The sequence below is a fragment of the Vulpes vulpes genome, chromosome 15, assembly GCF_048418805.1.
Source record: "Vulpes vulpes isolate BD-2025 chromosome 15, VulVul3, whole genome shotgun sequence".
Lineage (NCBI taxonomy): Eukaryota > Metazoa > Chordata > Mammalia > Carnivora > Canidae > Vulpes > Vulpes vulpes.
This window is the reverse complement of record NC_132794.1, coordinates 111,628,741-111,655,413: the sequence shown is the minus strand read 5'-3', so window position 1 is coordinate 111,655,413 and position 26,673 is coordinate 111,628,741. Positions and strand designations below refer to the sequence as shown.

Below are 26,673 nucleotides of genomic sequence, written 5' to 3'. Positions count from 1 at the left end.
CCCAAGCTGTGGGGACAAGTGTCCTTTGTCTCTGCCAGCAGCCCCAGGACACATGACCGCTCTGACTGGCCCTGGTACCCGAGGGGTGCTGCTTGCTCTGCGGCCCTCTGAGAAATTCCGTTGCTCTCCCAAGTCCCCGGCCAGCGGCTCGCCGTCGCGCTCACCTCCGCACCACCTGGCCCGGGTCTTCACCTGGGCAGGGGCTGAGCCCAGGAGGCCCATTGCCAGCAGGGTTTTCTCCAGGAAGCTCCCACGGGGTGCGGGAGCCATGACATGTCCCTCTGGTTTCATTTTGCAGCCCTTCGTGTTTGTTGGGAAGGGGCTGGGGGCAGGGGCAGGGACAGGGGCAGGGGCGCGGCTTGTAGACCCAGCTGGCGCCGGCGGCAGGTGCGTGGTGAGCAGATTCCTGGCCTCAGTTCCACTTGGCGATGGAGTTAGCGCCACTGTGGTTCCTGTTGGCTGCACTTGAGGTTGCTCACCGAGACCCGGGCCCCCCTCAGACCTCCACCCGATAGACCCGGCAGACACGCGCCCTCTGGGTCTCCTTGGCTTGTCCCAGAATGGGCCTCGGCGACTCAAAGGAGCCTGTGGTGTTTGAGCCCAGGGGAGCCTGGGTGGCTCTCTGGGTTCATGGTCCCCTCGGGGAGTAGGGAGGGAGCTCTGGGGTCCTGCAGATCCGATGCATATGTGGGGGGAGAGCCCCTCGCTGCACTATCCCCCGCCCCATGTGGGACAGCCGCTGTGCCCACCTACAGATCCTCCTCCTGTCCTCACTCCTCACAGGTATCCGCCCCCAGATCATGAACGGCCCCCTGCACCCCCGCCCCCTGGTGGCGCTGCTCGATGGCAGAGACTGCACCGTGGAGATGCCGATCCTGAAGGACCTGGCCACTGTGGCCTTCTGTGACGCACAGTCCACTCAGGAGATCCACGAGAAGGTGGGCCCCCCACCCCCAGGCCCGGGTTGCCCAGGTCAGGTGGCGGCCACTGCCGTTCAGCGAGGGGTCCCTCCCGCTTTCACCCTCGGGTCTCCCTGGGCTGGGCCCTCTCACCGCCCCCCCAACCCCCAGACGCCACCTCCCTGTCCGCCCTCCCCCTCCGTGGTCACCTGGGGTCACGGTCATGCCCACACCGCGTCCTCCGCGGCAGGTGCAGGGGTGATGGGGGTCTCCAGCCTGGCTCTGCTCGCCCCGTCGCAGGTTCTAAACGAAGCCGTGGGTGCCATGATGTACCACACCATCACCCTCACCAGGGAGGACCTGGAGAAGTTCAAGGCCTTGAGGGTGATCGTGCGGATAGGCAGCGGCTACGACAACGTCGACATCAAGGCCGCCGGCGAGCTCGGTGAGTGCGGGAGGCTGGAGGGGGCGGCCATTCGGGGGGAGCCTGGCGAGTGGGGGCCCGTCCCTGCAGAGGGGACCCTGTGAGCGGCCGAGAGGCCACCGGACGGTGTCAGCCCAGGAAGCGGGGCGCCGGGCGGTCCTGGCGTGGAGCCGTCCTCCCCGGGGCTCTGTCCACCCAGAAACCTGCACAGGGCAGCACTGACGTGGGTGGACCAAAGCCCGGCCCCTCCTGCACAGCCCTCGTCAGGGCGGGAAGGGTTTCCACGGAAAGCAGGGCAGCAGGTGGCCTCCTTGAGGTCGGGTCCCTGTCCTGGCCCCGGCACGGACGCCGTCGTGAGGAGCATGTGCAGAGCCTCGACGGCAGCGTCCCGGGCTGGCCTGCTCGCCGGCCTTGGCCTGTGTCTGCAGCATGCCAGGTCCGGGTGCGAGGGCCCGTGCCCCGCCTGCTGAGGACTGGGTGCCCCGAAGCCACTGGGCTGCTGGTGGGTGTCGAGGAACGCGGGCCTCTCTGGACCCCCACCCCTGGCTGTGCTGAGGCCCTAGTGGGCCATCTCCCTCCCCACCCCCACCCCCCAAGTCAGCCTCTCGCCCCCTCGGAGGACCCTGTGCTGAGCCTCGCACCGTGAGCTGCCGTCTACGCCAGCAGCGCTGGCATCGGGCAGTTGGGGCGTTAGCTCTCAGGCACCCACCTGCTGCCTTTTCAGCCAGGGGGACCCCGGTGGGCTCCAGCGTCCTCCTCCAGGTTCCTAGCCTGGACTTTTACAGGAAGATCCAGGTTTCTCCAAGTGGGTTAGTTCCCTCACTTGAACTTGGGGCGGCACCCAGGTACTGAGCCGCAGGGTAGAGGGAGCCCGGCCACGTGAGGCCTGTCTGGCGCCCAGTCTGTGTGCTTCCTCGGGGGGTGCCCCACAGGTGGGCCCCAAAGGAAGAGGCAGGTAGTGGTCACTCCCCAACAGTCACCTTCTCCCCACCCCCCCACCCCCCCCATCCTAGAAGTGGCAGGTGGCCTGGAGGGTTGACCCTGATTTTTCTGGGTCCCCATCATCTCACACCTCCCTTAGGTGGAGGGTCATTTGGCTGTGGCTGAGGAGGAAAAGGAGGGGGTGGCATCAGATTCCAGACCCGACCGGGGCCTGGGGGAAGTGATGGCTTCCTGTGTCCGCCCCGAGCGGGGCCGCGGTGTCCCTCGGAGCCCGCCTTGGTCGCAGCAGAGAAACTCGGCTGGTTGGGAGTCTTGGGAACCGCGTCTAGCATTACCTCAGACTTTCCATCTCTCTCCGGCACCAGCAAGAATATTTTTATTTGAAAACAAGTGTTCTTTGTGTGCTTAGTAGAGCTGAGACCCCAAGTTCAAATACTGACGGGGAATGTAGTTTAACACACACAGGGGGGTGGGGGAGGCAGGAGGGGGTGTCCTCCGAGGTGCTCCCCGTCCCCCTGGGTGTCCGCCCCACGCAGCCCTGCAGCCCGGCTTCAGGGGGAGGAGGCTCGTGACCGGCCACTGCTTTCCAGAGAGATGGAAAGTTCTCCCGAGCGAGACTTGGCCATCCCTCCCCCTGCAGGTGCTCCCCACACAGCCGGCCCAGGCCGGGGGACCTCATGTCCCTAAAACCACCGGTGCCCTGCTCACCCCGCCGAACATCCGCCCTCGGCCGGGGGCCTGGGTCCAGGAGGGGTTGGGGGTGGCGTTCCCAGGCACCTGCAGTTTTGAACAAGGAAACGGATGTCCGCCCGTGGCGTTCTCATTGATCCAGGTGCAACCCGAGCAGGAGCCGCCTGGGACACTGGCCTCTCCTCTCCCCAAATTACTCTCCGCACCCAGATCCCTCTGTCCCCAGGCCTTGAGCGAGTCAGACAGACCAGACAGCGGCTGTGGGTCCTGTTGGGGTTGGGGCCTGGGGCGTGGCGTCAGTGGGAGCTGCCAGGGACCCGGGGCTCCACACAGGCGGGCCCAAGTCGATACTCTGAGCTGAGGTCAGGAACACTGTGTCACCTGTGTCACCTGCCCGGAGCTGTCAGAGGGACCCGGCCTGTCTACAGCGTGTCCCCAGGAACCAGGGGGCAGCCAGGGGACAGTGGGGGTTGCTGGTGGCCTCTCCCCGTGTCCCTGTCTAGCAAGCTCCTAACTGGTTTCCAGTTCAGGAGGGGTGACCGCAGAGGGAGACCATTGGCAGGACCAGCAGCTCAGCGACCGCGCTCAGGCCTTGGGGCGAGGTGGCTGCTGGAAGCCTGTGGGGGGTCGCCCTGCTGCAGACCCACACCCACTGATGGCAAGAATGAGCCCCTCAAGTGTAGTCGGGGCTTTGGGGTCTCTGCAGGGCGGTGCCCTTGCCCTCGGGGCAGGACGGTCCCGGTGGTTGTGGTGCCAGCAGCACCCCCTCCAGGGTCCGGTCTCCGCACCCCCAGGCTCTGGAGCCAAGGAGCCTCCATTTCAGGTCCAGGGGTGCAGGCTGAGCAGTGCCCCCTGGTGGGTGGGTGACGCGGCGCTTTGCGTCACCTGGACCACGGGTGGGCCTCTCTCCCCCAGCGTGACCCCTCGGGTCTCGTCTCCCAGGGCCCCGCGGGGCCCGGGGGCTGGGCAGGGAGCGGCGGCGGGTCCGCTCCGACGGGCCTTCCTGCTGGGCTTTGGCCAGAACACGTGGGGTTCCTCGGAGAAATGAAAACCCTCCCGGACGCCACGAGCTGGCCTCGAGCCCTGGCTTCCAGTGCGGCCACATGCAGGCTCCGCGTGGCCGTCCTGCACGGTGACTGACCTGCAGCTCGCGGGAGGTCCGGCCGGTGGATCGGTGGGTGGGGTGTGCTCGTGGGCGCCTCCACCCTCCTAGCAGTCTGTCCTCCTGAGGGGGTCCCTGGGGTCCCGCGTCCCATCCCACGGAGCCCTAAAGGGGACGAGCGCTTGTCCTTGCTGCGGGGCTTGAGGAAGCTAGGGGAAGGCAGGGCTGCCTTGGTGGCCCTGCCCCCGTGTTCCTTGGGTCCCAAGCCTGGGATTAAAAGGCGGCTGAGCTGCCCTGACAGGCTGCCTGGATTCCTGTGTCCCTCAGAGCTGCTCACCCCGCTTCCCAGCCTCCTCCGCAGGCCTCATCTCCCCACCTCCCAGCCTGGCCCTCTCTGCTCCCTGCCCCTCCCATGTCTGGGAAGCATTTGCCTTCCTCCCCCAGACCCCCTCCCTCCAAGGAAAGCCTCTCCTGACTCTTCCTGCCTGAGACTTGGGGTAGTTCTAGCAGCTTCTCTGGCCACAGAACCTGCGGGCTCCTCACCAGTGACCCCAGCCCTCAAAGCTCTTCCTAGGAGCAGGGAACACCCCACCCCACCCCTCTTCTCTGCCCCAGTAGGATTGTGGGTGGGGCCCTCTGACTGGGCAGGGGCTGACTTCAGGCGTCCCCTCCCTCTGGCCCGCATGGGGCCCCTGCTGGGGGGGGGTGGGGGGGTGCTAGTTCCTGATTCTTCCATCTTTGCTCTTTCTCAAAACGAGTATTAATGTGGTCATCGCAGTAGACTTCAAATACCGTAGATGAGGGCAGCCCAGGTGGCCCAGTGGTTTAGCGCCGCCTTTGGCCCAGGGCGTGATCCTGGAGTCCCGGGATCGAGTCCCGTGTCAGGCTCCCTGCATGGAGCCTGCTTCTCCCTCTGCCTGTGTCTCTGTGCCCCCCACCCCCCCGTGTCTATCATGAAAAAATAAAATCTGTAAACAAGAAAACACCGAGGAAAAGCCAGCCCCGGGGGGAGGGTGCCCCGCCGTCAGGAGTCTGGTCTTCTGGAGCCCACGACCGGGCAGGGGGGCTGCACACTGGGTTCCTGCTGTTCCTGCGCGGGCCCCAGGGCAGGTTTCCAGCCTCCTGCCCGCCGCGGGACAGGGGGAGGCGGGGGGGGGGGTTCAGCAGGGCTGGGGTGTCGGGGTGAGAGGCCGCCCCCAGGGAGCCTGACCTCGCGGGCCGCCCGTCCCCTCCAGGGATCGCCGTGTGCAACATCCCGTCGGCCGCGGTGGAGGAGACGGCCGACTCCACCATCTGCCACATCCTCAACCTGTACCGGCGGAACACGTGGCTGTACCAGGCGCTGCGGGAGGGCACGCGGGTGCAGAGCGTCGAGCAGATCCGGGAGGTCGCCTCGGGAGCCGCCCGCATCCGCGGGGAGACGCTGGGCCTCATCGGCTTCGGTAGGTGCAGCGGCCGGGCCCCGGGGGGCGGGGTCCCCCTTCTCGAGGGGGCTGCGGGGGGGGGGGCAGCCCACACGGCTGGGCAGCAGGACGGCTGTGCCTGCTTGCTGCCCCGGGCAGTGGCCAGGCCAGGGGACAGCAGGGCGCCACTGGGAGATTTTGAGCCAGAAGGTGGCAGGTCGGGCCTTGGCCTAGAAGGTTGCCCATGGGGACGCAGGCAGGAAGGGTCCCCCGGAGTGGGCGGTGGCCCGGAGCCTCTCTGGCGGGTTGCCAAGGACATGGGGAGCCACGCGGGGAGCAGCCTGGTGCACGCAGGACCTTGCCCTCCTGCTGCGTCTCAGCCCCGCCCCTCGCTCTTCTGTGACCTCGAGGACTCCTGACCTCCGTGCCCTCTATGCCCCGTGCCCTCTATGCCGGGAGGGGAGTGATGCCTCCTAGGACCCAAGAAAGGCCCGAGAACAGGCGGGAAGTGGGTGCTGGGCCTGGCTTCCCCAGGGCTCCCCCAGCAGTCCCTCGGCCCTCAGCTCAGAGCTCGTTTCCAGAAAACCAAGGGTCGGGACCGGCTTGGTTGAGGCAGAGGAGCGGGGTTTGTTCCAGGAGGACGTCCTCTTCCTCCCCAGGATGAGTGTAAGAACCCAGGCGTTAGGGGCATCCCTTCTAGAAGGACCTACAAAGGCTCCCACCCTCCTGCTGGCTGTCGAGTGGACGCAGCGCCCTCTGCTGGCGCCGCGGGGCCTCCTGTAGCTCCCGTGCGCCCCGAGCCGGGGGCAGCCCCTCCGGTGTCCTGAGGCCAGTCCCGGGGTTCACGCCCCGTCGGCCCAAGCCTGTGAGCCAGCGCGGCCGCACGCCCGGCCCCGTGTGCCCTCGGGTGTGAGGTCGGCCTGCAGCCTTCCAGAAGTGTAGACGGACAGGACGCGGCGCCCCGCTGTGGCCCAGGCCGGGCTGGTGCCCGAGGGCCGCCACCAAGGTGGGAACGTACTAGAATTGGAAGGGAAAGGCAGCCAGTGGCCTCGGTACTTTGTGTTTTCAGGCCAGGAGGGTCGGCTTCCGCGAGGCTCGGTGTCGGCGACGTCAGTAACTGTTAAGGGAGGCGCTAGGTCCCGTAGAAACGTAGGAGAACCTCGTGGCCGATGTAGACGCCAGTGAAAGGATGAGGGGTGGGGGCTTTACGAAGGGCAAAGACCGTGGAAAAGCCAGGCCCAGGCAGCCATCCTGCCCTCACCCCGGAGCCGCAGCTGGGAGGCCCCATCTGGAAGCCACGTGCCGGGCGTGGAGGTGGAGAGGGCGGCTGAGGGCCCCTGAAGTGGGGCAGGGGTGCACGTGCGCTGGCCCAGAGCTCCCTGCGGCCCCGTGATGGGGTCGGGAGTCCCATCCTCGAGGTCCGCCACGGGGCTGATGCAGCCGATGGTGCCCTTCCCCCCACCTTGTCACCGTTGTCACCGTTCTCAGGCCTCCCTCCCCACCGGGGTGTGTGGCTTGTGTGGCTACGGTCCCTGGTTCCCTGCATCCAAGTGGTGACACTGAAGGGGGCGGGCAGGGGGCAGAAGCACCCGCGGATTGCCCTGCAGCTGGCCCTCTCCAGCACAACGACCTCGTTAAACCTCCGCCTCCCGCCCAGGCCGTTGCCTCCGTGCTGCCCTCCTAGATTGAAGCCCAGCAGGAGCGGGAGACAATCCACCACCTTGGTGCCCTCGTGTGGGCTGCTGGTTTGGGAAGGGACACCTCCTGGTTCCCTCTCCCTCCCCCGCACCATTGAGCACTGGTCTCAGATAAAGGTGGATTCCACACACTTCCCAGACGGGCCGTCCCAGCATCACGCAGACTACTTTGTTTTCAAGCCGAAAACAGCGCTGGGGAGTAGGGGGCGCTGGCCATGGGCTTCAGTGGGTTTGTGCAGGTGACAGCCACTTGGGAGCCCGGGGGCTCGGTGTCCTGTCAGGTGGCGTGGGCTGCTGACCTACGGAAGGGCACGGGGCTCCTCCCCTGGCAGGTCGGGGCCAGCCTGCAGGCCTGAGGGTCGCCTGGCCTCCCTCCCCGTCAGAGCGCCACCCCGGGCCCGCCGTCACCCCCCACCCTGGCCCCGTGCCAGTCGGTGCTCACGCCGCTCTGCGGTGCTCAGTGCGGTCAGTTGTGATCACTTCGCCCCTTCCGTGAGCAAACCCAGTGCTGATTGGCAAGAGAACGTTCTCTGCTACTGCCCTCGGCGTCTCAGGAAAGGAAGCTCAGGTGGAGAAGCCTGCTGCGCACGCAGGGACACGGGGCCGGCACGCTGATGGCCGGGACTGGGCAGGAAGGGCACGTGGCTTCACTGGAACAGTGTCTAGCTGTGTTGACGTTGGAACACGTACGTCATAGGAACGTCCGCGCGCTCACACGCCCAGTGCAAACAACAAGCCCGGCCTCCTCGCCCGGGAAGCTAAGGAGACGCGCCGGCGCCTGCACCTCCGCGCCCCGGGCACGGGTTCCTCCGGCAGGTGCAGGCCCCGGGCCCGGAAGCTGCAGGCCGCGGCGGGCGGGACCGCGGACTCGCTCACCTGGACGCTCTCTCTCTGCACAGGTCGCACGGGGCAGGCGGTTGCTGTTCGAGCCAAGGCCTTTGGATTCAGCGTCATATTTTATGACCCCTACTTGCAGGATGGGATAGAGCGGTCCCTGGGCGTGCAGAGGGTCTACACCCTGCAGGACTTACTGTATCAGAGCGACTGCGTCTCCTTGCACTGTAATCTCAACGAACATAACCACCACCTCATCAATGACTTTACTATAAAGCAGGTAACTGGACAGAGACACCCTCAGCCCCTGGAAACTTCCATCAAAACAAAAGGGGGGGATGGGAGGTGGCCTGCAAACGCTCTGGTGAGAAGGGAAGGACGTCGGTGAGGAGCCAGCGGGGACCCGTCTCGATGGGGTCTGGCCTCCAAGAAGCAACGGGCCAGTGACCGGTCACCGCTCCAGCCTGCCGCCCGCCTTAGGGCCTCCAGGCCCTCGGGGACGCGCTGCGGGAACGGCCAGGCCCGGCCGCCCACGAAGGAGCCAGACCGCAGGCCTCCCTCCGTGGCGGCCTCTGACGGCCTTCCCTTGCTCCCACAGATGAGGCAAGGAGCCTTCCTGGTGAACGCGGCCCGCGGCGGGCTGGTGGATGAGAAAGCCTTGGCCCAGGCCCTCAAGGAAGGCAGGATACGAGGGGCCGCCCTCGACGTGCACGAATCGGAGCCTTTCAGGTGGGTGTGCTGGGCTGTCGCCGGGCGTGCGACCCGAGTGGTGGCCTCCGTGCTGTGCCTAGAGCCCTCGGGGAAGGGCCAGAGGGCCACCAGGGGCGTCAGGAAGTGTCTGAAAGGAAGGGCAGCCGTGGGAGGGTCTGGAGCGGAGGGCGCCTCCCGTCTGAGCCCCCGATCACTCCCGACACGGACTATAAACGTTCTGATGGGTAGGTACGTTCTTCGGTTCCCAGCCTCGCGGAAGTGTCCTACTGCCCGCGTGCCTCTACGCCAATACCCTGGCCGCTGTCTGCATGGCCACGAGCTCCCTTTAGATGAGCAGGGTGGGGAGGCCTCCTCCACTCTTCTCATTCGCTTGTTTTTCTGCACTTCTCTAGCTTTGCTCAGGGTCCCTTGAAAGATGCGCCGAATCTCATTTGTACGCCGCACACAGCGTGGTACAGTGAGCAAGCCTCACTAGAGATGAGGGAGGCAGCCGCCACCGAGATCCGCCGGGCAATCACAGGTGAGCCCTCCAGCCGGCGCCGGGGGTGAAGGGGGCGACAGGCTTGCTGTCACCCCCACTGCAGGCAGGTGGAGTTTTTAGGGATCCTGTTGATGACATTTTGAAGGAGCTGGACTGTTAATCCAAGCCCTGACCTTAATTTTGGAGGAGACGGATTCTCCCTTTTTTTGTTTTTGTTTTTTAAAGACTTGACTTCTGTATTCAAGAGAGACACAGAGAGAGGCAGAGACATAAGCAGAGGGAGAAGCAGGCTCTGTGCGGGGAGCCTGATGCGGGGACTGGATCCCAGGAACCCGGGGTCACGCCCTGAGCCCAAGGCAGAGGCTCAACCGCTGAGCCCCCAGGCGCCCCTGGATTCCCTTTTCAGGCAGCCAAGCGCAAGCGCCCCCACTGTGGGAGCTGGAGGGAGGCTCCTTTCTGCTCCCGCTGGGGGCCGGTGTGAAGAGCGCAGTGCGTGGGCCCCGCCACGTTGCCCCTTCCCTGCAAATGAAAGGGCCAGGCCCCTCACTGCGGGGGAAGAGCTGGGACTCTGGGCTCAGACACTGACGGGGGCTCCCCAGCAGCAGCTGCTGAGTGTAATACATCACACACTGTGACCTTAAAAACATACATGATTAATTTTAATCGTCCTATTCCAGGTCGCATCCCCGAAAGCTTAAGAAACTGCGTGAACAAGGAATTCTTTGTCACCACAGCTCCCTGGTCAGTAATAGACCAGCAGGCCATCCATCCGGAGCTCAACGGCGCCACGTACAGGTGAGGAGCGGGACGGCAGCGGCCTGGGCCGGAGCCTCTGCTCTGCCCCGGGAGAGGGGAGCACAGAGAGGCGCAGCCCACGGGCGTGCTCCGGGCCCCGGCAGTGCAGTCCTCACCTCTTCTGATGCCCGGTTTCTGTGGAGCAAACACAGCTCTTGGGGTACAGCCTAGAATCGGGGTTCCTATTTATAAAGGTGGGAATGGGAGTGCATTCCCCAAAGGGTGAGAACACTGCGAGGAATCCCCCCGGCATGCCAAGCCGCCCCCAAACCAGAGGGCTTCTGGGTGAGAAGTTCCCGAGATTTCCGGGGGAAGGGGCCTGTTGGTGAATGTGTTCTCTAGTCTGACTCTCCTGGCCCAGAGCCCGCAGAGCCCCTAGAAGGGAGCAGGGTTTCAGGGGTGATCGTTTCCCCCCCACCACCACTGCTGGGCTTACAGGGAAGTCAGTGTTCCCGCTTTCTAGAGGAGCTGCAGCCTTGAATTCCAGAAGGACGTTTTTGTCCTGCTGTGGCCCACGGTGGCCCCATTGCTGGCAGGATACACGTCCCGGGCCAGATCGTTCTCCCCTGGGGGCCCAGCCTTTGCACAGTGGGACGTGCGACCTCCACCAGCACCTCACACTCCCAGCTGTGATAACCAGAAAGGGCTCCAGCTGCTGCCTAACCTGCCCTGTTGTGAATCACGGCTCTGACCAGCCCAGGGCCGGGGAGGTGTAAATGGAGTTAGCGTGACAGGACCCATAGGTGAAAGCTCGGACTCTGAGGAAGTCGTGGGGTTTTCTTCCTGGGTCTGCTGGCTTTGTTTACATTGCGGTTTGGAGTGTTCTAGTATAAAGTCCCACCCATTTTGACCCTTCGAATAGTACTTCCGTATCATTAACTTGAACCTGCCTCCGCCCCCAGGTTCCCAGTTCCTTATCGTTGGCAGCCTGTCCTTTAAAGGCCACATCTTAAGTCTTTCCATTGACAAAGACTCTGTGGCCCTTGGTCTTGGGACTGTAGCTCACAGGATCCCTGTTCACCCGCGTCCTGGAGAGTCCTTGATTTCTGACCAACCAGTGAATAGTTGTGACAGGCGGCAGGTTGGGGAGCCAGGGGTGAAGGGTTCAACTTGAATGGAGGAGTCTTTTCTGAGGCAGGTGCTTTAGAATGAAGTCTGTTTTATCCTAGAAATGTTTAAATACACGGACTCGCATTTGCATAGGAGCCATATGTTCTGTGGGTGGCTTAATGCCACGTGTCCTTGCACACACAGCAGCTCGTGTGCCTACATCGTAAGACGAGCCCATCGCCGGCTCACCTCTCCCCCTGCTGCTGTGTCCTGTTTCACATCTCAGGCCACGAGAGCACATGACTTAGCTCACCTAGGGAGCCACATTTAGTATCGGGACTTCATACTGTCTGTTGGGAAATCATTAAAAGCATCGATAGAACTAATGAGTACTTTTAGGGCAACTGGAAAACTTGGGAGTGTGTCTTTTTGTACAAATGCAGTACAGTGTCCATGGATATAACCGGGGCTATTCTTATTGTCTGAAAGCTACAAAGTTTGTGCTAGATTTTTTGTTCTTTATGGATTAAAATATCAGCTTTTTATTAGATTTTCCATGTAGATTTCTTCTTGCTTTGGGGGTAAAGTGACAAACTAACCCACTAAAAAAATGACCTTTAGTAGGCAGAGCTGAGAGCTTGGCCCTGCCTGGCTCTGGACTCACCGGCCCTCTCTCTCTCTGCTCCTCAGATACCCGCCAGGCATCGTGGGTGTGGCTCCGGGAGGACTTCCTGCAGCCATGGAAGGGATCATCCCCGGAGGCATCCCCGTGACTCACAACCTCCCCACAGTGGCACACCCTTCCCAAGCTCCCTCTCCCAACCAGCCTACAAAACACGGGGACAATAGAGAGCACCCCAATGAGCAATAGCAGAGAATGACGAACGGTCATCATTCAGATAAACCTGGGACCAAGAGACAGTGAAAAAAATAGATGAACTGAGAAAAGGACTTGGACCGTCTTTTGAACCGATTCCGGACATATGCATCATTGACGTTGCAGTGTTGAGAGAGCTCGAAGCCGAGGCGTGGGAAGGCTGAAGCTGTCGTCTGGTCACGGAAGTGCGGAAAGACTAGGACGTGATTTATTAACGACCAACTTCTGTTCTTGTGTGTTACGTTCTTCATCTGTGCATCAAATCACAAAGAATAAATAGATCCTTTTCCTTTATCAGCCCCTTGGGCACAGCAGGTCCTGAACACCTTGCTCTAGAATGTTGCATCAGGAATTCCAAACGTCAAATAAAAAAAAGATACTAAGAGGATATCCCCCTCCTATGACTCTAGTCCCTTTGGTCCATGGGGGCTGGTGACCTCTTTTGCTGATAGGAAGATTTAAATTACTACCAAATGGGGAGAAAACTGTTTGCCCGTGTTAGACAACTGCGTAGGATCGAAGACCGTACAGGCTCCTGTACAGAAGTCTCTCCCATCTGAACTGCATACTGAGCGGGCGAGTTGGTTCTGAATTCAGTAAAACCCTCTTGATGATGCAAAAAAAGGAAAAAAAGAAAAAAAAAGAAAGAAAAAAAGTATTAAGTTTCACAAGCTGTTTGTACTCAAATATATTTTCTCAGTTTCAGATCCTCAGCTATTTTATTGAGTGGAAAGTCTTGAGCTAAAAGAGTTCAAGAAAAATAATGTTGCATTTCCTTATGTCTCAGGAAACACTTTTTATGGTAACTTGTCAGATTGTCTATGAACAAACCCACTTTTTTAGACATTGATAAATCTTCTTTTCTTCACGTGATATTTTATACAAGAACACTTCAGGTGTGTTATTAGATGTGACTGATTTTAACAAATCCTATTAGATTTGTATCAACTAGTTACATGTTATATTCATAGTCTTTTGTGAATCATCGCCTTTTTGTTTAAAAGATGGCCTATTTTGAGCCTTTGTATAGGTACATTCCTGTTTTTGTGACAAAAAAAAAAGCAAAAAAAAAACAACAAAAAAAAAAACCTTTAAAACTGTCCCAAACAGAAAAATAATGGCTATCGGAAGTGTTTTGTTTTAGTGTGAGTTACCGCTACTGTGTCTGTTTATTGTAAAGGTGGACATTTAGCGTTCAGTGCAGTTTTCAATAAAAAGTAATAAAAATTTGTTAAGTTCTGAAATTCAAGTACATCTCACCCAAGGTAAAAGTTCTCTACTTGAGATGTTTTAAAGGCAACTACCTTCTCAGCCAGTTTTCAACTCGTGTTGAAAGATGCACACTCCTCCATCTGCCCCTTCCATAACCAGACTCAGGAATGCGGGTGATTACCTGTGACACCAGAAAACTGCCCATTAAGTCCATCGTTATCAAATCATGCCATCCTTAAGATGAAATATAGTGGGTTGGAATGGAACTAAGCGATTCAAGAAACAAATTGGTCAAGTTAAGAGTTTTGATTTTAATTTACCCAAAAGCAAAATTACCTGGCTCAAGCATTAATGCAGGAAGGGAAGGGAATCTCAAAATTCTTTTAAATGATATTTACAAAGAAATGTTGCAAAATACTTAACATCAGCCATTTCCATATGTTAAGAACTCTGTTGATTTAAAGGATTTTCCTTCTTAAATAGCATTAAACCCCTTTGTACTAGTGGTATCCGCAAGTATCCGTCAAGTCCAATTCCAGGTACCCAACTCCCCGTCACTCCTTTCCCCTCCCCTTCCTAGGAAGAAAAGGTACAGGAGGGGGTGGGAGGGGTAGGATGGGGTTTCTGAACATCAACCTCCTCACTCATTTGAAGGTGATGGTCCTATCCCAACCCCCCTTACCCCCCAGAAAAAAAATTACATAAAAACAACCACCTATGGATAGAGATTGGAGCACATGGTTACTCCAGGAAACGGAATGGGAGCCTAACATCCTTTTCAGAGCCAGGATATTGTCAAAGAGGGCATGACACATGCACATACAGGAGATTCCCCAACTGCCTAAAGAAAGCAGTGTCCCCTTAACACAGATGGAAGTCTGGGACATGATGAGTCAAACAACAAAAAGGCCAGTTCAAATGCGTGCTGCACCTAGGTTTTGTTTAATTAGAACAGAAAACACCATACTGTATTGTCCCTAAAAAAGGAAAAAAAAAAAAAACCCATAAGGTTCAAAGTCCATACAGTTAAGGTATTACTGTCCAGAGTCAACCAAGACCTCATCTTTGAGAAAGGACTGCGTACTCTATCTCGGGACAATTATGGCTGTTGAATAGTTCAAGAGCTTAACATAGCATTGATTCACCAACATTTTGGCCTTACCAGCCAGTCTGCTATAAAAACCATTTAAAGCCCCATCCCTGTCTGGAGCCTAGGAAATGCAATGTCCTACCTTTCCCACAGGGAAGAATGCTGTACCTGTTCAACTAGGTGTGGTCAGGATCACTGATCATAAATAAATAAATAAAGAGGCACCTCGGGGGAAACAACACTCAGCAGACCACCACACCCAGGCTAACTACTGAGCCTATGAGATTCCTGGACAGCATCGACTGCAGTGTAGACCAGAGTGACTGACTAGATGCTTCTCTCAAACATTTCTCTTTGGCTTCTTCAACCAGGAGGGTAGTTTTGCTTAACAGCAACTAGAATAGGATCTGTGCCCACTAAAGAATTCTTCCTATGTATGGAGAAAAGTCTATAGCGATGCTATGCTAAGTAATCAGAACAACAGCCTTCTAAAACCTTAATTACTGACCAAAATGAGGGTCGACCAGAGAGTCAATTTGTACGGAAACCTAGCCACAAAGAACAGTAACATTTACCATTGTTACACCAAAATTCATTTATATGGAGTCGAAATTGCAACAAGTTTCCTGCAAGTTTTAGCATACAGTAGAACTGATCCTTTCATCCTGGGAATATCTCCGTGTGCTGCTCCAAGAGGGGAGACATGACATCTCATGGGTGTTTTTCTATGTTTAGTAATTCCAGCATCAAATTAGAGCTTGTGTATACATTTCAAACACCATCTAAACAGAACTTAGAAGAAAACAAGCAAATATTTAAAGGTTTTTTCACAGCCTTTTCATCAAAGGAAAAGTGCGTGTGTGAGTGTGTGTGTGTGTGTGTGTGTGTATGCATGCCTGCGTGCGTGCATGTGCCTGTCGATGTCTCTGGGGCTGCTTTCCAAATTCCTTGCCACATTAATAGTCTACAAAGTGCTTATCAGGACACTAAGTCTTTTTTGTGTTCCTGAGATAGGTCTGAAATTTTTACCCAGTATTGAACATATACCTGAAGTGGTCAAATAATACTTTTTATAAAAAGATTTCTATCTAAGATTATAGTTTTAACTTTTAAATAAGAATGGCCACAATTAACCAACATGCAAAAATTCTCAGACTACTCTGAGAAATTCATTATACAATGCATTTCCACCTTACTGCATTTTTAAATCTTTATTCTATACTTAACTGATTCCCAATTAGCCCAAGCAAAGGCATGCCTTTCTAACATGATTTGCTCAAAGCAGAGTTGATGATAAAAGGAAGAATCCAAAGACCCTCTGCATGGCAATTTGGGAGTGTGATATTGTCAATTGAATCAAGTGCGCAAATTTCACACAATTCATTTAGTTACAAGTGGGCCTGCTCTCCAGGCACTTCCCTAACTTCCATCCAGGGAATGACGACTCACAAAGAGACAGCCACCTGGACTCTGGTAGAAGAACCCTCATTTTAAGGGCACTCTTCCAAACAAATAAATACCTAAATACTGAAAGGGAGCATATCAGAAGCTTAAAAAAGACGAAATAGAAACCAAAACCCTTTCCAAAACAAGGGAATGACGTCTGTATGAAGTTCACTCACACAATTCTTACTTCCTTGCAGTTTGTTCCTTAAAGATTTGACTTCGTTTTATTGGGCACGACGGGGACTAAATAAAATAAAAGCTTGTTTTTATTTTTATGTTTTGCTGTGGATAATTTGTACAAAAAGTTTCCAAATAGCTAATGAGCTCTAGTGAGACTCAACGTAAAGTGGATCTTTTTAAAAGGAAAGTAGAATGCCAGGTTCTACTTTAAAAGAGTATCTCAAAGGAACAAAGAGTCATCTGCCATGTGCTTTTGGAGGTGCCCGTGCTGGAAAAAACTTCTCAATAATATGAAGATGCTGGTACAACTTGTCCTATTACACAACTTCTTATACAACCACATGCATTACATTTATAGACAGATTTACAATTTGAAAGGAAAAAAGTTCTGTCTTAATAAAATTAGTTTTTCTTTTTTTTTTTTTTTTTTTTTTTTTTTTTACAAACTGTAGTCCAAACAAAGTTCTCTGTCTCCTCACACAGCGGATACGTCCTCTCCATTGGGTGTGGATGAGAAAAGCCTTCTGGGCAGTTCCTGCCAGATCTGGTTCCTTCCATGTCTTGCGCTCTGCTTGGAGCGTGCACCACACTAGCTTTGGGGTCACCACAGAGCCGATACCCTAGTCTTCTGCTCTTTGATTTTTTTCATTCATCTTCTTCATCTTCATCTTCCTCTCCATCTGACAGGGATGTACAAGGCCGGATCTGTCGGTAGCGGTCAAGCCACTTCTCTACCATCTGCGTGACCAGGGGGTGGTTCCGCCGCCGGGAACTCTTCTGCATGGCCACCAGCACCCCCCCTTCGGTCACACAGCAGTCCAGCCACTCCCTGAGCAGTTTCTCTTGCTGTTCCTCATTACCTAGCTTTTAGAGGAATGTGAAGAAAAGAGAAAATAAGATCACAGATCAGAGACCTGTTAGGAAAAATTTAATGAGAACATAGCTGGTAGGATCACTAACGAAAAGGTCAAAGCAACAAATTTCTCACGTGGTTTCAACCTCTCAATTTTATGATTAAAACCCAGTTTCCTATGGTTAAACAGAAAATCATCAATGGGAAAATGTGCAGAAAAACCTCATGGGGGGGACCACCTATTAATTATGAGTTCATTTGTTTGATAGAAGAGGAAAAACCCAATGTTACCTAATAAACTGATCTTGGCAAAGAAAAGGCTAGAGAAACAAAGTCTCAGCTTCAAACACGTGACAAGGTAAGTTTATTCAGTAAAGTATCTACAGAATGAAAGTATAAAAATTACGGTCTACTTTTCTTAATGTCATGATTATAAAAGTTTTATATTATATCAAATAAAAAACCAATAATTTTGTAAGAATATGGGTTTCCTGAGAGTGTTCTTTCTGCGCATCCTTGCCGCCAGCCCTGCCTGCCCACCTCCTTCTCCCCTGCAGCTGCACCCATCTCTGAGCCGGTGTGCCTGCTTCTGCCACTGCTCCAAGTACCTAGTCTCCACACCAAGCAGCCAGTGTTCCTCTACCAGACAGATGGTCTCAGGCTTCCCAGCTTCCCAAAGCCAAGGTTTTAAAAGGCAACTGGCAAGCCCCTTGCCATCCCTAGTCCCTCAACCCCCTTTCCCCACAAATCACACCAGGGCGCTGCAATACCCTCTCCCTGTGGCTCTCTCCCTCCACACTGTATAAGACTCTCTTCTCTTGCGGGTCTTATTTCAGCAGCACCACCTCCTCAGATGCCTCCTGTTACCTCCAGGTTTCAATCATAAGCCCCAGGAGCACCCCCCCATCCCATCTTTCTAGTTTTCTACTCAGCACCCGTCACTGCATCAGGGCTGGGGTTCTTGTCTTCACATCACTGCTGCATCTCCACCCAACAACCTACAAAGCAGCTCAGGGAAGGTAAAAGTCACGGCCTGGCTGATCAATACTTCCAGAAAGCGACGACAGCCAGGCCCAGATTCAGTGGTGTAGCCAGCAGTGCAGAGAACGCCGCTCCTGAAAGATGTTCCCAGTTGGGTTCCGGGGCAGCATCACGGCTTCAAGTAGGTTCATGGGTAAGTAGTGCCTCTTACCTCCTGAGCGGAGAGAAAGTGCACGTGAAGTAACTTCCTCTCGCTGTCAACCAGAGGCAGGAACGTGATGGTGACGTCGTCATCTGTGTTCAGGTTAGCACCAGCACCTCGGTTGCCGTAGCCGTCGTTCTCCATGGCAACCAAAGCAGAGAAGTGGCCCCTTGTATAGCCCAGAGCAATCGGACTTTTCCAACAAAAACTCTGTTCCCACAACAAAGGCAAATAAACACCTGGAGGGAGGAAAGAAAGTTGCCATGGGATTATCAGCATACAGCTGCAAGCTGCATGGTAAGTAACAGGAGACTTCTAAAATACTCTTGAATAATGGCTTACCTTGAAACCGAGTATATCCTAAAGTTTCTCCCCGGAAACTTTTATAATATTTTACTCCATAAACTATAATTGGTCGTCTAAGAATATGTGCAAGTACAAAAATGTGTGTCTGTTCCAAACTTGCTCCAGGCTGTACAGAATAAAATAAAGAAAGCAATTTCTCTTTAAAACATTTATTGCTGCCCTGGAAAACTAATGTGCAAAACACAATGCTGCTCCCCTTCAGTACACGAGATCAATGCTTTTTTTTTTTTTTAATTGATAATACTGTCAAGCTAAAGAGGCATTAACTTCTTCAAATAGCAAAATCCAATGAAATAATAAAAAAAATCTGCGAAGTCTACATATACAACTATCTTTCACAATCCAAACCCAAAACCCAATGGATTTGGTTAAATACTGATCCCAGGAACAAGAGATTCAGATAGTAAGGCAGTGGTGGCGTCATTCCATCCTTGCTGTCACCTGTCAGAGTACTGCACCTACGACAAGGTCCTCTCCAAGTAAAAAGATGAGCTGTTATTTCACACAAACATAAATGGCAAGAATACTAAACACGTCTACTACCATCCCTCTATAACAATGCTGACAACACATTTTCAGGAAGTACATGTTGCTGATGTAAAACAGCCACTGTGCCAGGGTTCAAATTAATCATGGTGCTTTCTGCAAAGATAAGGAATGGTTTGCTGTGTGTATATTTGAACATTACAATTCAGCATACTGAATGTGCTTCACAGAATAAAACTAGTATGAAAGCTAGAGTCTAAGAGGAACAACCCTACATAATTCGTTTTTATAAAAAGTCTATTCCCAGGTTAATTTTAAAGGAATCCCTCCTTCTGTCAGCCATGGCACCTCCTTCTTGGCATATGTCACATGGAAAGAGAGCCTCACCACTAGAAGCCTCACGAAGATCCCAGCTTCACCCTTCTAGGCCTGACGGCAGACAGAGCACCAACACAAGAGTGCCTACCTACCTTCAGCTCAATGGTCTTGGTTAAGTGCCCCTCAGACAGAACAGGAGCTAACCAAGAGGTAGATAAAACAGGCATAAAGCCACATTCCTAAGAGGACAATATGAATGAAGAGCAATCTGAAAAGGTAGGTGAATGCTTAAATCATCATAATGACTTTCATTTTCAAAGTTTCTAATCACTTCATGTGAGGACTTGCCTATGGTCATAGTGTTGACAGCAGTCACGGCCAGAACCCAAATCAAGCCAAATCAAGCAGTTTCATGTCTATCACAATGTTTCCAACAGTTTATGCATATATGTAGCCTACTCTTTTCACAGAAGCAACATGCCTCGAAGCATTCTTACCTGACTAGCGAGAGAGAGTATAAATGCCCAGTCTTCTTGCCACTGTTCTTCTCTCAAGGAAAAATGTAAACCAAAGCTCTGAGAATACCATGATTCCCAATCTTTCCAACGTGTATAAAACCTAAAAAAGCAAGATTGCAAAAGATAAGCCTTCTATAAATGTTCTAATCATGTATTTAATGGAGTCTGTCTTTAAGCAATTCCTGTAAAGAGAACAGCAATTTTATTAATCTTACCCAGTTTGCAATATACTTTCAAACTAAAAATGCCTAGCAGACATCATTTAACACATTCTCACACATAATTTAATTCACCACCCAACATGTTTTCACCAAAACTTTAAATATTAGTGATAAGAACAATCAATTTCAACTGTCTACTACTGGTTTAAAGGTTAAAAACCAAAAAGCAAACACTCAGAATCATCTGAGATGCTGGATATAAAGATGCTACATTTCTACATTACTATTTAGTATTCACTACTTGATCATTGTGTAAATAATAAACTAGAAATAGCCCATGTATTCACAACAGTATCAAAATCACTTCCAGGGCAAGGCCCTAAATCTTTCTGACTCTATGAAGGCTCAGAAAGATGAGGAAACCATCAAAGAGAAATCTGAAGGTAGCAGAGTTGGTTCATGAGGTTTAAAGGAAGAAGCCATCTCCAGACATCAAAGTGTAAGATGAACTGACAAGTGATGTAGAAGCTATAGCAAATTCTCCAGAAGATCTAGCTAAAATAATGAATGTAGGTAGCTACACTAAACAAATTTTCAATGTAGATGAAACAGCCTTCTATAGGAAGAAGATGCCTTCTAGGACTGACATAGCTAGAGAGAAGTCAGTACTTGCTTTCAAAGGACATGCTCTCTTGTTAAGGGGCTCATGCAGCTAGTGACTTTAAGTTGAAGCCAATGCTCCTGGCCATCCGAGGGCCCTTAAGAACTATGCTAAATATACTCTATTTTTAAAAAAGCCTGAATGACAGTACATCCATTTACAGTATAATTTACTGAATATTTTAAACTCACTGTTGACACCTACCCCCCCAGATTAAAAACAAACAAAAAAAACTCCTTTCAAATTATTACTGCTCACCGACAATGCACCTGGTCACCCAAGAGCTTTGATGGAGATGGACAATCAGATTGTTTTCATGCCTGCTGCTAACACAACATCCATTCTGCAGCCCATGATCAAGGAGTAATTTCGACTTTCATTATTCCAAGTAAGCCTCTAGCTGCCATTCCTCAGATGAATCTGGGCAAAAGAAACTGAAAAACTTCTGGAAAGGATTCACCATTCTGGATGCAACTAAGAATGTTCCTGATCTAAGGAAAGAGGTCAAAATATTAACATTTACAGGCGTTTGGAAGAAGATTACAACCCTCTGGATGACTCTGAGGGGTTCAAGACCTGAAAGGAGGAAGTAACTGCAGATGTGGTGGGAATAACAAGAGAACTAGAATGAGAAGTAGAACCTAGAGATGGGACTGAACTGCTGCAATCTCCAGAGACAAGTTGAACAGATGAGAACTTACTTGTGATGGATGAGCAACGACAGTGGTTTGTTATTTATTTATTTATTTATGTATTTATTTATTTTGCAAAGGAATCTAATCCTAGCAAAAATGCTATGAAGACTGTTGAAATCACAACAAAGGATTGAGAATATCACATAACGGAGCTGATAAAGCAGCAGCAGGGTTTGAAAGGACCAACTCCAATGCTGAAAGGAATACTGTGGATAAAATGCCATCAAACAGCATCACGCGCTACAGGGAAATCATTCATGAGGAGTCTATCAATGGAGCAATCTTCGCTGTAATCTCACTTTAAGAAACTGCCACAGCCACCTCTACCTTCAGCCACCAGCATCCTGATCAGCCAGGAGCCATCAACCTTAACCAAGACCCTTCACCAGCAAAAAGATCGGGACTCAATGAAAGCTCAGATGATGGCTGGGGTCTCTCAACAGAGACTTTAAAATTCAGGTACGTATAGTTTTTTTAAGACCTAATGGCTACTGCACACTTGACTACAGACTATAATATACTAGAAACGTTAACTTTTATATGCACTGGGAAACCAAAATATTCCTTTACTTGATTACAATATTCACTTTATTGCAGCGGTCTAGAACTAAATCCACCTATCTCCAAGGTATGCCTGTACATATTATACATCCAATCAGGTTACCATCTAGGCTTGCCAGCTAGGAAGCATTTTAATTTTTTTCAGGTGACCTCAAATTTTTCCTCTTTTGTATTATGCTTTGATTTATAATTTAGCTATCAAAAAAGTGATCAAATTGCTCTCATTTTCAAATTCTAGAGAGTACTTTCATTCAGTAGTGTTTACGGTATACTTACTAGGTCAAGCTACTGGAGGCACTAGATCTTCCACAACAAAACACAACAAAATCTCTGTTCTCATGGAGTTTATGTTCTAATGGACTTCAGAAAATCCCTAAGTACTCACAACAAAATTTACCTAGTAAATGCTCAGAAATTACGTAAGAGGCACTAGGGTAGTAACATCTTTTGGATTAAGGCCATTGTCATTACCGTGTTCAATTAGGTATGGGGGGAGCATATTTTAATTAATTTAGCTTCCTTCACCCTCAATTTTTCTCACTTATGACAACTGAGACAATGTATATACAGAACCAAGAAAATACCATTAAGTCAAGACCAGTCATATACCTGGTTGGAAGCTGGGTAAAAAATAAGACACAGGTTTCCCCTACTATCTGAAAGTTTGCTTCATGCCCCTTTGCTTTTATGAAAGACCTACATTAGTACCTGTTCTTGCTAGCTGAAAAGAAACCTGAAGAGGATTTTCACTTCCACGAGATGGTAATTGCATCTTTGCTTTATGCCATTTCAGCTGACAAAAGGTTTCCCAGGAATGCTATACTTTGAGATAGCAGGAAACCTGTCTACATAAAGGACATTTCTGAGATAACTAGAAGATATGATATGGACTATAAAATGGATAAGAGAGTCCTTGCTGATTTTCTTAGATGTGGTCCTGTGGACTCAGCTGGGTAAGAGACTATCTTGGTTCTTCAAAGATGCACACTGAGTTACTGACGGGGAAAAAAGCATCATGGTGACTTTAACTGGCAAAGAGAGTTGCTTACATATGTAGAAGCAAAGCCCATATAGGTTAAGTGTTGTTGTTGGTTTTTGTTTTTTTGTTTTTGTTTTGTTTTGTTTTTTTAAGATTTTATTTATGTACTCATGAGAGACAGGGAAAAAGAGACAGAGACATAGGCAGAGGAGAAGCAGGCTCCATGCAGTGAGCCCGATATGGAACTCAATCCTGGGACCCCAGGATCACGCCCCAAGCCAAAGGCAGATGCTCAACTGCTGAGCCACCCCAACTGCTGAGCCACCCAGGCGTCCCCGGGTAAGTGTTAAGTGGTCAAGCCAATGAAGGAAACCCTGAGATTTGTTGCATTGATATATATATATATATTTTTAATTTTACTATGGATTTCAAAATTTGCAAAATAAAATGTAGTCTGAAGACTGACTATGTGCCTCAGGAAGGAAAAAAATCTTGTAATACAATGCCAACATAATCTTTTAAATTTAAACAAAAATATGAAATAACACTTAAAAACATGAGCAAAGATCTTATCAATATTTAACTTCAAAAGTATCTATTTAAAAGCTCAGCAAAAAAAAAAAAAAAAAAAAAGCTCAGCATAAAGGTATAAAAGCCAACAAAATGTTTCACATGTCTCAATGTGCAAAACCAAAGTTTTCCCCATAGCTTCCAAAGTAAAGATAACAGGTGAAAAGTATCCCAACAGTATAAGGAAATGATTCAGCAAGAGCATGCCTGGGTTTACACAGGGAAGAACACCAGCTCACCAATGTGAACAGTCATGCAGGCTGTCATGCAGGGCTTTCCGAAGCACCGAGTCCTTGTCATAAATGCCCCAGGTAGCTTGTAGCACTGAATCAAGTAAGCAGTCTCCTGCAGTTCGGTTCCAAAGCGCATACAGTCGACTGTCCAAACGCGTAGCCAATTCCAAAGACCAGTTTATAATTGGAGATTCTTCTTCTAACTCTACACAAGGAATTGGAGGTAACATGTTCATGTTCATGCAATTTAGAACTACTCATTGGAGGAAAGAATCCATTCTCTGGATGTTGATATGCTTATGTATCATTTACCATTAAACACATAAATAAATCTGATCAATTCAAATACAAACCTTCTGAGTAGCCGAAACATCTATGGCTCTAGATTAAGTTTTTTTTCCTCAACTTCTATATTCTTTACAACTTATTTGCTAAGAATGTTTAACAGGGAAATATACTCATTCTAGAACAGAAGGAGAAAACCAAGGCTTAAAAACTTTTACACCTTTATTTACTCCATCACCATTAGAGAGCCATGAATGAGCATTCTTAACTTTTTTTTCCCAGTTTTATCAAAAGATAATTAACAGAATGAACATGTTTAACAGCACAATGTGACAATGATCTTAAGGACTTTACATTTTCAATTAAAGTAAAAATAAAACAAGTCAACCATACATTGAACTGTTCCAAGCCTTACAAAGCAAAGAATTAATAGAAATTGAACTAAATCACACTCATTAATTCCACACTTACCTTTCTGAACATCTCTATCAAGCACCTCATCAAATAGTTTTTCTTGGACTGTTGGAGGCAAGTCTTCAATATCTATAAAGCAAAAAAGAGACTTAAAAGATCTTCTTACATCTCATAACTTAATAAATTTGATACAAGCATCTAACAGTGACTTCCTCTAAAAGAATTCCCTTGCCACGGTGCCTGGGTGGCTCAGTCAGTTAAGTATCCAACTCTTGGCTTCAGCTCCTGGCTTGATCTCAGGGTTGTCAGATCAAGCCCCATATCAGGGGCTCAGCACAGAGTCAGCTTGAGATTCTCTCCCCCTCCTCCTCCCTCTACTCAGGCTTGCTCACTCACTCTCACTAAAATAAATAAAATCTTAAAAAAAAAAAAAAAAAAAAAAAAAAAAAAAACCCTAGCCAGTGAAGACAGTCAAGTGCCTTCCTGTAAAAAAAAAATGCATGTATGTGTGTGTAAATGTAATGTAAAAGATTTCCTTTCTGTATGTCATTATCAAAACTGTTATCTAAAAAATAATAAAAAGAATAATATTTAGACCAATAATTGCATACAACTATTGTCATAAAAAGAAGAGATAATAATGCTGGTGAGGATATGGAGAAGGGAACCCTTGTGAACAGTTAGTGGAATGTAAATTGGTATAGCCACCATAGAAAAGTGGGAGGATTCCTCAAAATGTTAGAAGAATCATGATCCAGCAATCCCACATCTGGGTATATATCCATCCAAAGGAAATGAAAATTGGATAATGAAGAGGTTCTAAACTCCCATGTGTGCTGCAGCATTACTCACAATAGCCAAGATATAGAAACAATCTAAGTGTCCATCAATGGATGAATAAATAAAGATTGAGGGAGAGGGAAAGTATAAAAATGGAATGTTATTCAGGCAGGTAAAAGAAAGAAATCCTGCCATTTGCAACAATATGGATGGACCCTGACGGCATTAGGCTAAGTGGAATTAGCCAGAGAAAGACAAATCAAATACTGCACGGTACCATATCCATGTGAACTCTTTAAAAAAAAAAAAAAAAAGTTAGACTCCTAGAAACAGGGAAGAAAGATTGCCAGGGGTTGGGGGAAGTGAGGAAAAAGAGAGATTGGTAAAGGGGTACAGAAACTTTCAAGCTATAAAATGAGTAAGGCTGAACACCTAATGTCAAAACCATGGTAACTGAATTTTATAACAAGATGTTATATAACTGAAATTTGCCAGGAGAGTAGAACTTACATGTTCTCACCAAAACAGATAAATGAATCAAACATGTGAGACGATAGGTGTGTTAATTAACTAGATGGGGGAAACTCTTTCACAATGTATGCATATACGAAATCACAATGAATAACTTGAAATATCTGACAATCTTATAGGATAATTATCCCTCGGTAAAACAGAAATAAAAGAAAAAAAAAAAAAGAACAGGGCTATCTGATATTCAGATTGATGAAACAGTAACAACATACAAATATTTATCTGCCCTTGACTCGCTGCACTCTCAACTTCTACTTAGGCCTATTGTTTTTTCAGACTTTAGAATCTTCTTATAAAAGTTAACGAACCATTAATTATTGGTACACACAGATCTCTGTTTTTGTCATCTTCCTCAAATTCTCCATGCTGTGTTCTGTTACTAATGGAGTAGTCTAGAGTAAAAAAGCATTACCCTAAAAAACAATTTTTTAAAAAAATTTAGGCTATTTTCAAGTCAAAATAAAAATCCAAACATCACCAGAATAAGCTTAAGTGTACAGAGATGGCATTTCAAATGAATTTTGTCTGATTTTATTTTTACTCAAGAAAGGCAGACCTAGGCAGAGGGAGAAGCAGGCTTCCTGTGGGGAGTCCGGTGCAGTACTCAATCCCAGGACTCCAGGATCACAACCCAAGCCAAAGGCAGAGCCACCTAGGTGCCTGAACTTTGTCTGATCTTAAAAGGCTTAGTTATCGGGGTGCCTGGGTGGCTCAGTCGGTTAAATGTCCATCTCTTGATTTCAGCTCAGGTCACAATCTCAGGGTCATGAGATCAAGGCCCATATTCGGCTTAGCATGGAGTCTGCTTGTCCCTCTCCCTCTGGTCCCCCACCCCCACCCCGCTTGTGCTCATGCTTCTCTTTATCTTTCAAATAAATAGTCTTTTTTTTTTTTTAAGGCTAAGTTATTATCTTCCTACCATTTGTAAATGCCCCTGTTCGTGTCAATATAAAAGCTCAAGACACTCAGAAGCAAGAGGAAAGCTTTGTTTTAGAAACTTCTGGTGTTTGGTGCATTTATTCAGTGTCCAAAGACAAAAAGCATTCTGGAAGACACTTCCGATAGTCTGAACTGAAAAATGAAAAGCTACCTCACAGACATAGTAGAAATTAATATAATGAGTGAAGAACATAATGACACTTTCAAAAGAATGCCAGTATCTGATTCAAATAATCTCCACCCATCAAAAGCCGGGGTTCTAATCCTATCTACTAATACCAAATAACCAATACTTCCGTAATTTTAA

The 26,673-nt window shown here is 50.1% G+C and overlaps 2 protein-coding genes across 17 annotated transcripts in view; one reads left to right on the top strand and one right to left on the bottom strand.

Moving 5' to 3' along the window:
- Positions 1–13,135, top strand: part of CTBP2 (C-terminal binding protein 2) — a 157,158-nt gene extending 144,023 nt beyond the window's left edge. For 11 of the 12 annotated variants that reach the window (XM_026010691.2, XM_072740352.1, XM_072740353.1 and 8 more), the window contains 8 exons: positions 784–938; positions 1,200–1,344; positions 5,293–5,499; positions 8,057–8,271; positions 8,590–8,720; positions 9,095–9,222; positions 9,861–9,978; positions 11,719–13,135. In XM_026010691.2, coding sequence (XP_025866476.1) covers positions 784–938; positions 1,200–1,344; positions 5,293–5,499; positions 8,057–8,271; positions 8,590–8,720; positions 9,095–9,222; positions 9,861–9,978; positions 11,719–11,899 — 1,280 coding nt within the window. In that variant the 3' untranslated portion in view covers positions 11,900–13,135. Of the gene's footprint in view, positions 1–37; positions 258–783; positions 939–1,199; positions 1,345–5,292; positions 5,500–8,056; positions 8,272–8,589; positions 8,721–9,094; positions 9,223–9,860; positions 9,979–11,718 lie in introns of those variants that run through there. The other variant, XM_026010688.2, reaches the window with a different exon arrangement.
- Positions 13,136–13,408: 273 nt separating this feature from the next.
- The window catches only part of ZRANB1 (zinc finger RANBP2-type containing 1), a 57,992-nt gene continuing 44,727 nt past the window's right edge, over positions 13,409–26,673 (bottom strand). For all 5 annotated transcript variants that reach the window (XM_072740359.1, XM_072740362.1, XM_072740361.1 and 2 more), the window contains 6 exons: positions 24,174–24,245; positions 23,424–23,622; positions 19,537–19,657; positions 18,212–18,341; positions 17,879–18,108; positions 13,409–16,697 (listed from right to left, as the gene is read on the bottom strand). In XM_072740359.1, coding sequence (XP_072596460.1) covers positions 16,479–16,697; positions 17,879–18,108; positions 18,212–18,341; positions 19,537–19,657; positions 23,424–23,622; positions 24,174–24,245 — 971 coding nt within the window. In that variant the 3' untranslated portion in view covers positions 13,409–16,478. The remainder of the gene's footprint in view (positions 16,698–17,878; positions 18,109–18,211; positions 18,342–19,536; positions 19,658–23,423; positions 23,623–24,173; positions 24,246–26,673) is intronic.